A 17,806-nucleotide genomic window follows, 5' to 3' on the forward strand; every position below is an offset into this window, starting at 1 on the left:
TTTGTTTAAACACACAGTGTCCACGTTAACGTTCTCACAGCTGATAAAAACCCAAGTTGCTGTAAAGTGCCTTTAAGTTTGCACAAACTTTTCTCCTTGTGCAGGTGATTAAGGCTGTGGATGAAGGGTACCGCTTGCCACCTCCCATGGACTGCCCAGCTGCCTTGTATCAGCTGATGCTGGACTGCTGGCAGAAGGACAGAAACAACAGACCCAAGTTTGAGCAGATTGTCAGCATCCTGGATAAGCTGATCCGTAATCCCAGCAGTCTGAAAATAATCACCAACGCGGCGGCAAGGTGACATACTAGATCTTACACTGCTCGTGAACCTCTTTGATTCCTTCATCTCCTGTAATTAGAATTTGTTTGCCACCTTCTCTCTTGAGAGAAGGATTTAATGTTATTGTTTTTATCATTGCCGTGGTTATTTTTCTAATTATTTGCTATTACTTATCCACTTTGTGAAAGATTTTTATGCTAAGACTGAGCAGAGGTTTTTTTTGAGAAAAACGCAGCTGGCAGATTTGGCCGTCATGTGATTTCCCTTTTCCTTCTGCCCTTTGGTGGTGTTTTAAGTGCTTAGTGTTTCACAGGTTACAGCCAGCCATGTTCCTAAGTATCTTTCTGAACCGGGTCCAAATACACTTAGGCTCTTCTCTGACAAGTCATGTTAACTTTAATCATCTGAATAATCTTTTTTTTTTTTTTCCTTGAGTAGTGCTCACAGACCTAAAAATGCACTCTTAGATCAATGTGTGAACTAGGAATTAATTTTCAACCTGTGCAATGTTCCTAATTGCATTTAAAACATTCATTTTTAATCCTGGGTTTTCAACACACTCTGGAACATCATCACTATGATGAGATAAGAATTATCTCATTGAGAGAGAGCAGCTGAAGAGTGTGTTGACACCTAAGGGCATAATGAAGACGTGGTGAAAGAAGAGCTTCAGTTAAGCAGCGTTAAAGAGACTGGGTTTGTACAATGCACAAAATGTCACACTCTTACTGAAGGAGTGTAAAAGTATTTTTAGCATGAATGGTAGTGCCAAATCCTCTGTCAGCAGAGCAGGCAGAGCCAGGGAGAAAAGCACTCTGCTCCTCTAGAGCCAGGCCCTGGATGGTGTTCTGCGTGTCACTGGGCAAGAGCCCAGAGCCTGACACGAGGCAGGTTTCAAAAGGCAGCACAGAAAACCTTGCTGTCAGACCTCTCCTTGTGATGCAGCACACTTCCCAGCACGGCAATTGGATGGGAAGGCTGAGGGAAATGGAGCAAAGGCGGTGGGAAGAGCTGCATTGATCCTGCAGCCTGCTGTGCCACTGCCATGGACCTTGCCTCCTCCTTCCTGGCCCTGGCTTTGTGCTGCATCCTCAGCCAGACACTGGCCACTCTAATTGCCTCCTGCTGCCATGCCAGAGGGCAGAAAAAGAAAGACAAAATGGGGAAGAGAAAGGCAGGCATACCAATGGGATCTGCTTTGAAATTTATATATTGAGAGAAGATGGCTCGCACAAAATTGTGTTTCGATAATTTTGCTTGGTGAGTGTTTAACAGGTAGGAAACCAACATGCTTACAGAAGCAATTATTTCTAGGAGGTGACAGAAAAAAACCAACAAACAAAATAAAACAAAACAAAACAAAAAATAGAAACAACCACATTTTCGGAAAAAACCTCCAAACTGTTTAAACACCATTTTCTCAGTCAAGTACATTTCTTCCAAACAATTTGCACCACTATATGGCAAACAATGGGTGCAAAGAATGATTTTCTAGGGATGTGCTGCAGCAATCTGATGACATGGGGAGTTAGAAATCACAACTATCTTGTTTGGGTTTGGAGACCTGATTGCAGAAACCAGGGCTGCATGTTTTTCATTCCAAACAGAAGCAAAATGTTTGTGGTCTTTTTTGTGGTCCTTCCAGTTACAGATTGGAACTGCAACAGAGATAAAAACTGTGTGGAGCCATAATTCCCAGTCACCTGTTCATAGCCAGTAGAAGCTGATATCCTCTAGTGGGGACCAAATTCAGTCTGGGCACCATTTCCACCTGCTGGGTTCTGTGCAGGGGCTCCACAGGGGGATATTTGTTGTTCCCTTTTGTCTCTCCCGTTCCATTCTGTGCTTTAGTGGCACGGAGGGTGGCAGAGGCTGCGCATCCCTAGCACAGTGCCACGCTCCCTGCTCGTGGGGAGGGAAGGTGGTTCCTTTCCTTTTCCTTTCCTTTCCTTTCCTTTCCTTTCCTTTCCTTTCCTTTCCTTTCCTTTCCTTTCCTTTCCTTTCCTTTCCTCTCCTCTCCTCTCCTCTTCTCTCCTCTCCTCTCCCTCCCCTCCCCTTTCCCTTTCCCTTTCCCTTTCTTCTTTCACTTTCCTTCCCCGTTACTCCTCCACTGCCACATCCCTGCACATTCCTAGGCAGTGCAGTGTTTGTCCCTCACTGCCTGGTGACACACAGGGCACTGTGGTGTCCCAGCATGGAAGTTCCCTCTTGCAGCTCAGGGAAGAACATGTCATCCGTGATCTCTCCATCTCCTCTGTCAGTGTCCGCAGGCCAGCCCAGGCTGTCCTGAAACACAGCCATGAATAAACACAAGAGAGGAGCGATGGGCAGTCCTGAGCCACGAAATCATTGTCAGACTGGTCTCAGCCCTTGGATGAATCTCAAAGCTCAGACTCTGCTGGAAATCTGCAGCCAGCTCCATCCCCCCGTGGTGTCCTGCAGAGGGGCACTGGTGGCAGGTAACAGCCCCTGGTGCTGCTGGCCTGGAGGGAATGAGCCTGGAGGTTCAGCAGTGCTTTTTGACAGGCTGACGGAGAAAAATGAGACAGAAAAGTGAGAAGTGAGGCTTAAAATGGGGTGGGGCCTTGCCATGGCCTTGTGTGCAGGAATGTGTAAGTGATACTGAAGGGCTGTGGGTCAGGGCAGCTCCTGGAGAAGGGGACACAGTGGGATCCCAGAGAGGGACAGGCATCAGAGCAGGGACAAAGCACTCAGGGACTCAGCCCCGAGGGCTCTGGGGATCCCAGTGGATCGAGTGGCTGCTCCCAGTTGTTATTTGAGGCCGCAGCACTCCCACACCGCCTCTCCTCCTACCCATAATAAGCAATTAATCTGAGTTGTAGAGGTCCCAGCTCTCTTCTAGCTGTGTCTGTGGTGCTACTGGAGGAATGCTAAAGCTTCATGCCCACCATATGCTTGTAGGTGTTCAGAACATACTCGAGTCAGGGAAAAAAATGTTTGACCTGACGACGTCTGGTGCAGATGCAAAACCTGTCTTTTCTTACAGATTTTAGGGCTGATGTTTGTTTAAAATAGTCACAGCACGGTTGTATCCTATTTAAAAAACATATTTCTGGAGGTGCATAAGATATCCCTGTCCTCTGGGTGCTGGTTGCTGTTAAGTGACCTCCGCTGGAGGATGTGCTTGGCTGAACATCTGATTCCAGGCCACAGCCCAGGCACATTCTACACTAATGCCTCACAGAAGAGGAGTCAAAGCCTTCAATTCCCTCTTTCCTTTAAAGTTTTCTATCCCTTCAGGCCACTCCATGGTATCTAATAATTTCTTGATACCCTAGGGGATGTTTTTATCCTTATTGATCATGGCTTTGCAGACCGTTCTACATGCCTTTGAACCTGACAAAAGGTTTTTGTAGCCTCAGCACAGCAAACGTTCCATAATACCTTTCCTGGTGTTGTGTTTCATCTCAGATTCATGTACAAATTCCTCTTCTATTCCTTGTAAAGCACAGAGTATGGCTGGTTTCTTTCTTACCTGTCTAAATTCACTTTTTAATCAGGTGGCCACCCTGAGCTCTTGCTAATAAGACCTGCACTGGTTCTGGACACATGGGGTTTTTGTGTCCCTTAGGCTGCCTGGGGTTAACCAGCTCTGTGAGGGGCTGTAGGAACAGAACTCAGTGCAAGCCATGTGGTTTTCTAAAGCACAATCTCATGATATTTTTATTTGATTTATGTCTTGCTGTTCTTTCCTGTTTTCTGAACACGATGTTCATTTTTCTAGCAGAGTCCTTAGGTTGTTTGGATATCTTTAGGGTGGGAGTGAGTTCATCGTTCTTCCAGTTTTGATCAATTTCGTTATTTTTCCTCTTGAGCTTATTGTTTTTTCAGCCCACTGTGTATTGCTTCACATTTGTGAACATTTCATACAGATACAAAGCAGATGGAAACTTTTCTCAGCTTGGGTTGGGGAGTCAGAATCACTTCACCCACCTGCAAGCAAGTTGGTGAGGCTGAAATGACTCTTTAGCTGTTGTTTCATTTGTGTGGGGAAAAAATTGTGACTTGAGTCATGCAACTGGAACTACTTTGTGTACACTACAAATCTGAAATAGACTCATGATTTTTTTATCCATTTCACCTTTTTTCACTGATTTACATTTATGATTTTTTTAAACTTAAATTTATGATTCTGAATTTCTTTATTTTTATATATGTTTATATATATTTTTATATATATTTACAATGTATATTACTATTTAATGTATATGGATCTTACTCTTACACGGCCGTTTGAAAAAAATATATTTAAAACATAGTGTGTAATTTAATATATTTAAAGCATTTATGTGTCCCAAAGCTGTCGTAGTACAGTGTGATCTTGAGGTATAGGGGTTGTGACACAGGATTCAGGCAGCTCAAACGTTGTGGCAGCTTTCCCATATTTGCTGTGTGTATTCACATCTGTGATGTAGGGGGGACTGAAGCCATTCAGTCTTCATGGACCTATGGAACAGGAATAGCTGAGTTAATGCACAGCCCTCCTTTGAAAGAAGATTGAAATTTGATTTTAGTTCCTTTAGGAATTCTGGATTTCTGCCAGGCCTCTGATTGATTGCAAAACTGACACGGAATCTGCACCAAAAAAATCCCAACCTGCTTCTGTTTTTGCTTTTGTTAACGTGAAAGTCAGTGTCAGGTGTTGCTGTTGTTTTTCTTTACTACATGCACACATTTAGGAGAAGAGGAAGGGGAGAAAAACACCTAAAAATTCAGGATATTTCATAAAAATCATAGCTGAAATTCTTTTCATATAGCCCAGAAAATTTAGGAGGTCAGGGTCAGTTGTTCTTCCTGATGAGAAGACATGTATGAATAATTAATTCCTCATACATTCCTTTACTTGTTAGCAAATTGTTTGCGCCCCTGCCTTGATTTGCTTAAATTTGATGTGTTGTTTGAAACACTGGCTTGTGTAATTTCCTTGAGCAGCCTTTGGAAGGGCTCTTATTTGTGAGTAATTGTTTGCAAGGGTTCAGTACTAAACATCTTCAGCTTTGCTGTCTCTCATTGTGCTGCTCTTGCTGCTGTCATTCTCAGACATCCAGGGGCAGCACTTAAAATTTAAAATTTGAATTTAAAACTTTGCTCCTCACGAAGCTTATTTCCATTTAACATCTGATAATTCGGTGGAAGCACTCTGCATTCGAGCTTGGTAGGATTTTTATGAAAATCAAACTCAAAAGGAACAGTGAACAGAGCAAATAAAAAATTCAGACTTGCTCCTTTTTGCAGCATAATTCAAGCACTGTTTTTACAAAAATATTTGCAATTAAATTGCTGTTTAGAATGGCTGAACACTTTGTTGAGAAGTCCCTTTTTTTATTTTTTTTTTTGCCATTCAGGTCAGAAGGCTTCAGATGCTTGACATACAGAGCTGACCTGCTGTAATGTTGTTTGTTTGCTTCTCCCTGTTAGGAACTTCCAGGATGGAAGAGAGGAGGAGATTTCAGTTTTCCTTGGATGTTGTCAGGGTCTTAACGGCAGGGTTTGAGTTTGGCCAAAAGCTGTGTAGGGCGAGATTCTGTGTGGACTTTAAGCTTCATTTAAAATCCAGCAACAACCTAATCTGTGTCCTAAATCCAGACTGTTCGCTCTAAAAGAATTCAAGTAATGTAAACTTAGAACTCCAGCTCTCTCTCTTTCTGAAGCCTGCTAAACATAAAATTGTGAATTTATGGAAGGAGGGGCAAAAAAGAAACTTAACTACAAATCACAAAATGGAATGCAGTAAGTCGTACTCCGCGCTGTCTAAGCTCGGTTTGGATTGTGGGGTTAGGCTGAGGAGGTTTTCAGGGACTTCATTCAGCTTTTCAGACAGAAAAGCCCTGTTTCCACCTGATTTTTCCAGTGGTCATTATTATTATTATTATTATCGAGGCTGGGGCAGGCTTTGCTCAGCCATTGTCCCTTCAAAGGGAATGGTTGGAAGCGAGCAGGGGCTGGCTGTTAAATTTCTGATTCTGAATTTCTTTATTTTTATATATGTTTATATATATGTTTATATATATTTACAATGTACATTACTATTTAATGCATATGAATCTTACTCTTACATGGGACAGTAAAACATCTATTTGCATTTTCACACCTCTAACTCGGTGAGACTGGGGCAGGAATTTAACCACGGCTTGGGTGCTCTGTAATTTAAATAGAAATGCACCTGGACCAGCGGGTGGCCTGATGGGGAGGAGAGGTTTTGCTGTTTATTGAGATTTCCCAGGAGTTTTTGGAGCCCTTGGTAGTGGTGGGAATTCCACGCTGGGAATGCTGGAAAGAGGTGACAGAAGCAGAAATTCATTGATGCTAATCTCTTTACATATTTCTCATATATTTGTAACTTGGTAGGTTGCTAATGCATGGCTGTAGTATTTTCCTGCTCTTTCCCTCTAGATTTTGGAACACATCCCTGAAATACTGTTTAGATTATAAATAATCTTTATTCCAAATAGGGGACCTACAATAAGAAGTGGGGCAGAGAACCCCTTGGACCAACTTCGAGGAGCTGACCCAGGGGTAGCTGAATCTCCTATTGCATGGAGCTGTTAAATATCCTAATTAATTAACCTTATAAAATCACAGAAATCTGATTTTGGGTGTGCCCATCACCACTGGAACACCTGGAAGCTTCCAGCTAAAGATTTGCTTTTTACTTTACTATCCTAACACTGATGCAAGGGGTTTTTCTCTTTTGATTATGGGCAACAGCAGTGCAGCCAGAAATAAGATATAAAGGAAAGCTCTCCACAGCAAATGGTAGATTTTAAGCATTTTAAGAGCTTTATAAAGCATTTTTCTCTGCCTGTTCTGAGACTGTCCTAACAATAATGAGTGGTTGGCACTGAGGGGCTGTCAGCCAGCTACAGGAAATGGCCCTGTGCCTGTATTTCCTTAAAAGCACAGCTTAGTTTGGGTTATGAGGGGGAAAAAAACCAAAATTCAGCAACGTGCTGGGTTTTTTTTTTTTTTTTGTTGTCTTTAGTGGTTTGGTAAAAAGTAAATGAAGGGGCATTGATACACCCAGGCACCTGATTTATTTTTCCACCAAGGGCACACTGAAAATCATGGGCAGCTAAAGGAATAGGGAAGACTGAAGGATTGACCTTTGAGGCAGTTGAAATGTTATTTGCTTATTATCCTAGTGGAAGCCATGGTAAGTTAGATTGTTTTTTGGGATTTTTTTGTTTGGTTATTTGGTTTGGTTTGGTTTGGTTTGGTTTTTTCACCAACAATGGAGCTAGAAAACAAAAAATATTGACATTTAGAGAGGTGTGCCATTTTTGGAGCCTCAGCTGCATTGTTTTTCCCCTTTGGTTATTTGTGTTGCCCCTCTTGGTTTCTCCAGATCTCCTTTCACTCCAAGAGCAGCCCACAACATGATTATTTGGAGAGTATGAAAACAACCCAGGAAGGCCCTTGGGAAAAGCACACGTGCCCCCTTTAAGAGTTGAATTGTACTTTAGGGACTAAATTACCAATTGTTCTCAGAGCATGTTAAAAATGGGCATGAAGAGATGGAACTCCAAAGATTTTTATCTTTAAGGTCCAGGGATAATCAAGTAAACAGAATAACTCTACTTCTCCTTGGCATGTCATTTATTTACCAGTTTCCTGTTGATACACATGTATGCATATGACTCTGATTGCTACAGAAGATAAAACTGAAATTTGCTTTCTGTGCCACCTCTTGGTTTTGGGGTTATTTTTCTCTTGAAATAAAATTCTTGTTAGACCCACACTCTGTGCTTCAGCTCACCATAATCATAAAACCCATAGGATCTGAGCTCCAACCAGGCTCATTGGGAGCAATTTCACTTTACAAAATCAGCTTTTAATTACCTAAAATTTGCCACAGGAAATTACTTTATGTTTTTGGAGGATTTTTTTTTTAATGCTTTCCTCTTTAAAAGAAATTGACTGTGGAGAGGAAAGTCCAGATTTAAAAAGCTGAAGGTTGGTTTTGCTGTTTGGAGGAATGGATGGAAAGAGAGAGGCTCCTACAGCACAAAGTCTGGCACTGTGTGTGCACAGCTCCTCTGTGTATTTGCAGAAGAAGTGGCAGGACATTTTCATTTTCTTTGTCTCAATTCCTGGATTTTACAAGTTAGTTTGTCTCTTTTTCTCCCCACAAGGCAGCCAACCAGAGGTGAGATTTTCATGCTGTATTAGGAAGGGTTCTAATGATGTTTTCTGCGTTTTTTCTTGCTAGTGCAGCAAAATTTTCCCTGTGTTTTGACAAAAAGCTGTGCTAATGACAATACACCATAGTTCTCCTCACTGCAGATGGCTCAAAGGTTAATTCCAACTGTTAAAGTAATGGACACATCCAGAGGAAGCTTCCAGCCACGGGATGTTTTGTAACTGGCATCTCACTGTTCAATTTGTCTCTCCAAACTGAGTCTTGCTGTTTGCTGTTTTTTTTTCAGGGCGCCGCATGTCAGCAAATACAACTTTGTAGGTGTAGTAAATACAGCAACAGTCAGGGTGAGCAGGGTGGAAAATCTTGCCATGACTGTCAAAAGACCGCATGAGAGGATGTATCATAGTTAGTCAAAGCAACAAAGTAAAAAGAGTTAAAGAAAGGAAAAAGAAAATAAAAAGGAAGGGAGAGAAGAAAAGATGGAGAGAAATGTTCTATTTCGCTTCCCCTGAGCAAACATGTAATTTCCATGATTTCTTTTTAATGACTCTCTCCTGAAGCTGGTAGGTACTGATTTATGAAAAGCTGTAAAGGATCAGGTGGAGCCCTGCAGGACGTCGCTCGCAGCTGCACGGACTGCAGCCCGCCTAATTTGTCTGCTAAAGTGTGAGCTCATGGCACACATCACCCAGACCATAAATTCCCTCTCCAGCCCTTCTGTCTAGGGGCTGGGGCAGGGGGAAAAATCCTGCCAGGGTGTGCAGATGCTCTGCAAGCCCAGCTTTCCCCCCGTGCGCACAAGGAGACAGCGCAGACTCTTCGCAGCGAGGCCAATTCCTGCTCGTTGATAAACAGTCCAGATGTCCTCTCTGAGGAGGAAAGTAACTAATTTTTGTTTGGAATCCTGCAAGAAGAAAAATGATACTTTACAGTGCTGGTTACTCTGAGGTCACTCACATTAAAATTAGGTCATATTTTTTGTCATGATGATACTTTGATCCAAGTAATAAATGTAAAGGCTCTTTTGGGCCACTCTAATTCCTAATCCTAGAGACCTGTTCTATTTCAACTTGTTTGTACTTTTTTTTTCATTAGTGATTCTTGAGTCAGACCTTGTTTTATTAGACTTAAGTTAAAAAGGTGTACTAGGCTGGCGGAAAAAAAAAAAAATCTGTGCTTTATCACTAAGAACACTTCATAAATACTCTTAATTAATATCTTGGGATTCCAGACACTGTACCCAGAAAACCATAAATAAAAAAACATTGTCTTTTTACAGGACAAACAGTAGTCAGTGAAATTCAGGCCTTACAGCTACTGATTAAAACTATCTTGGGCCTGATTATCAAACTGAGCCTTTAAAGCTGGGTGTCTAAGATTTGGTTTGACCATGACACCAGCACATGTTTTGGGGACAGGGCAGGTTTCTGGTGTCTTCTGTTGCTTTTCTTTCCATGGGTGGCTGTTCCCACGGTATGAAATCCAGAGTTGATGTCAGTGATCACAGTCCTGGCTGGGCTCTGGAGGGAAGGTAGCCAGGCAAAAGCTGTCCCCATCAGGGACATCTCAGCTCTGGGACCTGGTGAAAACTGGTAGTGTGTGTTTGGAGTTAAGATTTTCAAGCATCCAAGTAGCTCTTTAATTATGCCCTGCATTCCCAGAAGGGAAAAAATACTACATGAACTTTCTGAGCCTGAGAGAAGTCGGCTGACTGATAACAATCAGGAAAACATCAGAGTAAAAGGAGCTGTTTCAGATATGGCCAATGCTAAAAGTCATTGTTCTTTTCTTCAAAAGTGAAAGGTAAAAGTCTTGATGTAACTAATGTTACTTATTGTAACTGAAGTGGTATCCCCTGATCCAGTGATCCAGGGCAAGTCAGGTGTACTGCAAGGATGTGATGTTGTAGTGCTGCTGAGTTTGGTGAAATTTAAAACACTGGAATTGAGAAGGATTCAGAATTTCTAGGCTTCTTATGAGGTTGAAATCACTATGTTTAAATATGTGGTTCTCTTGGTGCCTTTAAAATCTCCTCCTCTTTATGTTTGTGATGAACAGAGATGACTTGGGTTTGGAGTGAAGAGAGTGTTTTACAACCCAGATCAGTTCCCCAGTTCCAGTAGCTGTCACCTAACCTGTTACACTGTGTAATCACTGCCTTTCAATTGTGCTGTCAGTCCAGCCACCTCTCATTTTCACTGCTTTCAGGGACAAAAGTCACTTCAAATGGGTTCGGCAGCAGTAGTCAGACTCCTGTGCAGGTTACTAGAGGGAAAAAGAATTCTGGAGCAGAAAATAGACTGTGAAGTTGCAGAGATAACTGCTTTGAACATTCTCTGGTTCAGTCTCAGGCACAGCACAGCTAAGCACATGCTTGGCTGTAAGCCTGCAATAAAACAATAAAAATAAGGTACTTTGCTCATTGTTGAAGCTTCTAACTTAGCAGCAACATTTAGGATTTGTCAGTGGGCCACAATACTCTGAACATTTGATATGACCAAATTCTACCAACACGCTCAGCTTGGAGCCTGGAGTGTGCATTGTCTGTGTGAGGTTTGGGACTCGGTGAATCACATAAATATGACCTAATTTAGTCCTTGTTAACATTAAAGTGGGAGGTGCCAATGCACTTGGTGAATGCTGCAGTGATTTAAACACGGGCATGGGAAGCTGCTGCTCTTCAGGGGGATGAGTACACAGCATTTGTCAGAGCTGCCAGCAGCAGTCCCGTGGTGGCCTCAGCAGCTGAGGACTCCCACAGACAAACAGCAAAGCCACATCCAGCCTGGATGCTCCTGCCACTGCTGAGCTTAGACACAAATTAAAGCTGTGTTTCTCCCTGTTCCCTCAACTCCATTGCATTGTTCTTTCGTTTCAGGCCGTCAAATCTCCTCCTGGACCAAAGCAACGTTGACATTTCAGCCTTCCGCAGCACGGGTGATTGGCTCAACGGATTTCGGACAGGGCAGTGCAAGGACATCTTCACAGGGGTGGAGTACAGCTCCTGTGACACCATAGCCAAGATTTCCACAGAGTAAGTTGCAGTCTTGCTGTGGGTTTTCATCACAGCTACAAGTTCAGACATCAGCACAAAGGTGGCACTTTTATACGGCGTTCCAAATTTTTAGCTGAAATTTTCTTACTTTTAAAGAGACAAATGGGAATTATTTGTTGTGGTTGAAATAGCCATGAAGGAAATCTGTGTCTGGTGACTGTGTGAAGGCCATGGTCCCACAGCTTTTTCTCACTAAATACAAGGAAATTCCTAGTTTCTTCCAATACAGTAGCACCATGCATCATCTGGTACACTAGCATCACTTCCTTTCACTGAAGTTTCTCTGTTGATTCTTTAAATTCTGTATTTTACATGGGAGTTTCTCTACAGCTGGCTCATTGTCAATCTTTCCCTTTATTGCCCATCCCATATTCCACCAAACCAGGTGAAGGGGCAAATTCTTTGTAGCTGTTTTCCTCCTCCATGCCAATAATCACTCAGGAGCTGAACTCCCTCCTGCTGTGCTTGGAAGTGAGCAAATGGCAAGCTTATTACATTCTAAATGCAATCCATCTTTGTTCCAGTGACAAGTAGGAGTAGGGTAATGTTCTCTCTGCACCTGAAAAGGCATCAAGTACAGTTAAAAATTTAATGCCAAAGGAAATCTTAATTCCCAGTTGGGCTGGCTGGATACACAAGTTATGGAGAAGTATGCAGCAGCTGTGCTACCAACAATTAAACACATCAATGCCATTAATTAGTGTATTACTGCATCTATAAAAAGGGTGCTAATGGCTTTTTGTAACAATTACCCTTTGGGGACAGGGTAGAAATCCTCTAGGAATGCCCAATTTCCTGTGAGCCCCTGGTTAATTAGCCCTTCACAGGTGTTAAGCACCTCTGTGTTGCACAAGGAACAATGAGATCCTGGACAAAGAGGAGGGGAGAACCAGGGCAGACCCTGGAAGCTTGGCCATGGACTCCTTCACCTCAGAGCTGATGGCAGAGCTCCGAGAACCTTTCAGAGGCCAGTGATGTGTCAGCAGTGTCCAGGAAAAGCCATCAGATTGGGGGGGGATGGAGGTGTCAGAGAGGCTCAGCTGATGCAGCAGGGACCCCCTTGCTCCAGAACCCCAGCACTTGCATCACTGGAAAACTATTTCATTGCCTTTTCTTCCATGCTTTCTTCCACAACAAGGCAAAATGAGCTTTCACTCTATTTTTCTGCAGCCCCCTTGTGTTTTCAGGCTGTTGCTGTCGGTGTTTTTTTGCAGCAGGGCTTGTGTTTCAGCAGTGTCCCTGTACCTGGAGGCTCCTGCAGTGCAGCAGTGTGAGATGGGCAGGCTCATTGCTGTTTGCTGGGCTCAGAGCTGTGAAACTCGAGTGTCCTCACTCACACGCCTCCTCTTTTTTTCCAGTGACATGAAGAAAGTTGGCGTCACAGTGGTGGGCCCTCAAAAGAAGATTGTCAGCAGTATCAAAGCTCTAGAAACTCATACAAAGAACAGCCCTGTTCCTGTGTAAGGTACCAAAATGATGTTGCTCAGGAGAGGAAAAAAAAAAAAGGAGCAAAGTTGCATGGCAGGTGAAAAGTGATGACTGACAAACGGCAGAATTTAAAGGAGATATTTGCAACAGCTTTGGAAACGCAATGGTTGAGATTTCAAACCCACAAGACACTCAAATACTGAGTATAAATGCCTTAAAAATAGGAGCAAACTTGTTTTCTATCTGTTAATCCTAAAGGGTGGGTGCTCTTGACTGACTGTTAATGCAGATAGTAAATATCAAAAGAAAAAAAAAAAAAAAAAACATGTGAAAAATCCTTCCAAGTAAAAACCAGTGTTACTAAAACCTAGAGCCATTTGAATATTAAATGACTGAATAACAGAAAAAACCCATGGACATAAAAGCTGTGTATTTGATCTATACAGCAAACAAGAAGAAAGAAAGACTTGCAGTATTTTTATACAGAAGAGATCTGTAACAGGTATTTTATTTCTTTAAAAGCAAGGAAAATAGAGGACTATACCTCACAACCTGTCTGGCCATATTTACTATAATGTCATTGTAACATGCTATTTCAGCTTCAGGAAGGAACACAGAAATAAAGTTTGTAGTAACTTTGAGTTAGTTGACAAAAGATTTTCACCATTATGTTAGCTTCCCTAACTGTGTTCATTTAAATAGAAACAAGTCTTAATTTTTAAAAGGCTTATTTATTTTCTTGTTTTGTTTTGGTTTTTTTTTCCATTATTGTTTATATTTATGCTTAAATACCTTAACCTGGCTGTATTATTGCCAAGTGCCAAATGTTATCCAAACTTCATTGGTTCAACCTGAGAAATTGTCTGAGGGTTAGTTACTAGATGATTTTATACTCATAGCACCATGCATGGAATACAGAAGGAAAGAAAGGTGGTCTTTTTTCCAGCACTGACACTATGAAAAGCATCTGGACTTTTTTTTGGCAATGAGATTTCTTCCATTTGCTGTGAGTGGTATTTTCAACCAGGCTGGGGTTTTGTCAATGGTGTGTGCATTGATCTTTAGATCAGGATCTGCCCCAAACAGCACATCCCATTTCCTTCCCCAGGGCTGCTTTCTTGTCACAATAATGTTCTTGGTGTTCAGGTGAGAGATCTGCCAAGAAAATAGAAAAGAGGGCCAGGGTTTGTTGCATCCTGCTTTAACTGATGATGCTTTTTGGGTTCCCTGAGAAGTGACCCTTGTTTAAAAGGATGACTTGAGCTGTGAAGGGAGGCTTTGGTGTGGAAGTTTACACATGCCTGAGCTAGAAACCCCCCTGCAGAGGCACTGCCATCCTGTAGGGGACCTAAATTTTGGGCACAGCTTCAGTGAGTACCTGTTCCTTGAAAGAAAGCAGAAGGGAGCCCAAGTCTAGGGGAACGTTCACATCTCCCATTGGAAAAAGGAGACTGGAAAGTGGATTTTGAGGCCTGCACCATTTCCAGCATCTTCCAAAGAGCTTCCCAACTCCTAAGTTTTTGTTCTGGAGCACATCAGTCCCAGTTCTGAGCAGACACCACTCTTTGCTCTGAAAATGTGTGGTTTAAAACACAGTGTGAGCCATTTCTTGTGCTTCTTAATGCTCTAGACGTGATGCGAGGCACACAGAGGGCAGGCCTTGGTCACCAGGGGAAACCATTCTGCTTCCCAACTCCATATTCTGGAATCTAGACCTGATTCTGATGATGAATCCCTAAAAATTCAAGACTGTGTGATGAGAGGCAGATGAAAAAATGGCACACTGTGTTTTCTCTGTGCATGCAAAAGCAGGTGTCCACTTGTGCTTCCTTCTGCTGGCTTGGGTTTTGAAGCTCCTTGGTATATAAGTGAGGAAAGAATCAGTTTCTAAGGTCTGTGGGGCTGAAACTGTTCTGCATGAATCCAGGACTTAAAAAATGTCCAGTCACAACATTTATCACACATTGCTAAAGAGAAGGAGTGTTGGAGGCCTTTTCATGAGTGCTGGTAGTGAACATGCTGTAAAGGACTGGGTTTGAAACACACTCACAGCATAATAATCAGTAATCCTTTCTGAAAGAGAAGTGAATGGGTTTTAAAATTGAAATTAAACACAAAAAAAAAAAAAAAAAAAAAAAAAAAAAGAAAAATGGAAAAAGGGTAAAATAAAGCACTTAAGCAGTAAAGAACACTTCCCCTTATCTGCCCCAATCTATCATGAAATGCAGCAAGCTGGACACAAAAGCTGTTTTGTGTTGCTTAGTTCATTCAGAATCAATCTTTACTTCGGGTTGAGATTGCTCTAAATCAGACACTGTTAACGAATTTAAGCCACCAAAACCCAGTGGCAAACACTGTCTGTGTGGGGACAGCTTTTTGTGACAAGTCTCCTCAGCTTCACCCTGCTGCTGGAGTGTGGGGACAAGGGGCTGGGGTGGGGGGCTGACCTCTGGAAGATGCTTCTGGGGACACAGACCCGAGTTCTTAGAGTTTTAGACACTTGAAAACTTTGCACCAGCCACCCTCAATTTCCTCCTGTCGTGTTCTTGCCCACTGTCCAGGCCTGCTCAGCATAAAAGATTCAATCTCACCGAGGGCAAAAAATATGAAGCAGCTGGGTTTTGCTTTTCTTTGCTGTTAGGAGCTGAGAGTTTTTAAAACCCGTTTGGTTTTCTCTCCCTGTCAGAAGTTGATTTGTACTGTAAGTGGCCTCTGTTGCAAGCATCCTGTACTCCCTGTCCCCCTGTACATATGTAAACATAGCAGTGTACAATTCTTCAGTGTGGAGTAGAGAAATAGAGGTCGTGTGGCCATCTGCCTGTACAGGTTATGGACATCAAGCAAAATGCAAACTGCTCATAAAATGACACGCCATATTATTGGGTTTGTACCTTTCAATATAGTTTCCATTTTATTTATTTCTGTTAACATAATCTAGTTTTTGTGCTGTAACTTAGCATCCAATAAGCAATGTATAGATGTGATTTGATTGGCAATATGTATTTACTTTAACTTGTATTTCAAAAGCATTACTTACTCATTTAGATTATATATTGTGCAATTGTAGATGGCCTCTTACTAATGTAAAATGATTTGTAGTGGAAACATTTATATTTTTATAATAAACATAATGAAAGTATTTTTTACATACTGAAATACTGAGGTGATTGCTTGGAGGACAAAGTAAATTTATTTGATTAGTGTGATAAAATTGTAATTAAATATAGATAAATTCTGAGTGTTAAAGCATGGGTCTGGAGTGGAAGCTAGATATTACCTATATTATCTATTAAAAGAAACCAAGCAGTGCAGGTTTTAACTAAACAGACCAGCGTTTGTGCAAAACTGACTTACATCAGTCAAAGACTTTACTTTCTCCATGGATACTGGAAAACATCATCTTCTACAGCCTGCCTATTGGATATTGAAAAAAGCTGTCATTTATTTCAGTTGTGTCAAGTATTTCCAAACTTTTGCTTTCTTTCCTCCCTCGACAGTGGACCTATTTTCATCTTATTAATATGTTCAATCCAGTCAAAGATGTACTTTTCAACAAAATAAAATAGCCCACCACGTACTGTAATTTCACCCCATGATCATTTCTTGCCTCTGAGTATCTGTATTAGATAAAATTTTGCCCCTGTTTTGTTATGTCCCTGCCATGTTTTTTCTGTGTGCTTCACCCAAGTACAGGGTCTTTGAAAATGCCAACATACACAACTCAGGAATCTTCTTCCTAGAAAAATAGGAATGGTTTTGATGCTTGCCAGTTTCTTGAATTTTACAGGTTCTTTCTGTACCATAACTGATTTTGCATGCTTTTGTATACTACTCTGCTTACTGGTGCAAAACAATGAATGATATACCTGTCCTGGAGTCTGTAAGTTGATAAACTTTATGAACATGGATGCAGCATACCTCTTTTTTGGGGTGGGGGTGGCATTCTGTCTTGGTGTGTTCAACAGCAAGGGGAAAAGAAACAGGAAAAGTCACCCAGAGCTGGACTTGTCCTTAAACGACCACAGCTGGACTGGAAGCCCCTTGTCCTTCCTGCCACCAGAATGCTTCATGCTGTGGTGCATAAATGGTGTCATTTTACCTTCCAAACAGGGGGTTTGATGCTGTGCTTGAGCACCAGGGCTCTGGTGGGGTGAAATCCACGCAGATAATGGTGCAAACCATTTTCTCTGTGAACAGGTTTCACCTCAGCAGTTGTGTTGCCCCAGCTTGTGTCTATCCCTGTGGCATTGCTGGTACATTATATTTGCTCTGGATCCTGGAGGGCACGGTGGCTATTGGTGTTTTTATTGCTTTTACTGTAAAATGGTATTAATTTGATTAATTGATGTAGCCAGCTCTGGAAGGGCAGGAGGATGCACTTACTTAACAACAGCAGGACAAGGAACTGCCTGGCAGCTCCCACCACCACAGAATCCCAGAATGTGCTGATTTGGAAGGGACCCCTCAGGATCATCGAGTCTGGAGAGGTAAATTGCTGATAATCACTTCCCTCAATTCAATATGCCTGTTGGGGTTTGTTAGTGCTGCCCAGGTGGTGTTTTTCCACTCTGCATTTCTTCCCAAGAAGAAGATATCTGCTCCAGATATCTGGACCATTAATATGGTCCAGATATCTGCTCCATTAAAAGCCCAAGCAGTGCCAAGTGAAATCAGAGAATTATTACTGCTGTCTCACATGTGCCACCCCTGTTAATTTGTGTGGATATCCATGCTATTGACTTCTTTTCATTTTCTGAGCTGCTCTAATGCCTCAGTTCCTTTCCAAGCCATCACTGCCTGGTCAGTAACTCCCTGTTTAATGGCTGTGCACTCAGTTCCTTTTTCAGTCCTCGGTCCAATCCTTTGGGATTCCTTAAGGAG

General features: G+C 42.1%; 1 protein-coding gene across 2 annotated transcripts in view; it reads left to right on the top strand.

Moving 5' to 3' along the window:
* Positions 1–16,833, top strand: part of EPHA3 (EPH receptor A3) — a 179,365-nt gene extending 162,532 nt beyond the window's left edge. For both annotated transcript variants that reach the window (XM_041420914.1, XM_041420915.1), the window contains exons 15-17: positions 105–298; positions 11,321–11,476; positions 12,856–16,833. In XM_041420914.1, the coding sequence (XP_041276848.1) occupies positions 105–298; positions 11,321–11,476; positions 12,856–12,961 (456 nt within the window). In that variant the 3' untranslated portion in view covers positions 12,962–16,833. The remainder of the gene's footprint in view (positions 1–104; positions 299–11,320; positions 11,477–12,855) is intronic.
* Positions 16,834–17,806: the final 973 nt, after the last annotated feature.

Source organism: Onychostruthus taczanowskii, unplaced genomic scaffold, assembly GCF_017590055.1.
Source record: "Onychostruthus taczanowskii isolate IOZ18803 unplaced genomic scaffold, ASM1759005v1 scaffold67, whole genome shotgun sequence".
NCBI lineage: Eukaryota > Metazoa > Chordata > Aves > Passeriformes > Passeridae > Onychostruthus > Onychostruthus taczanowskii.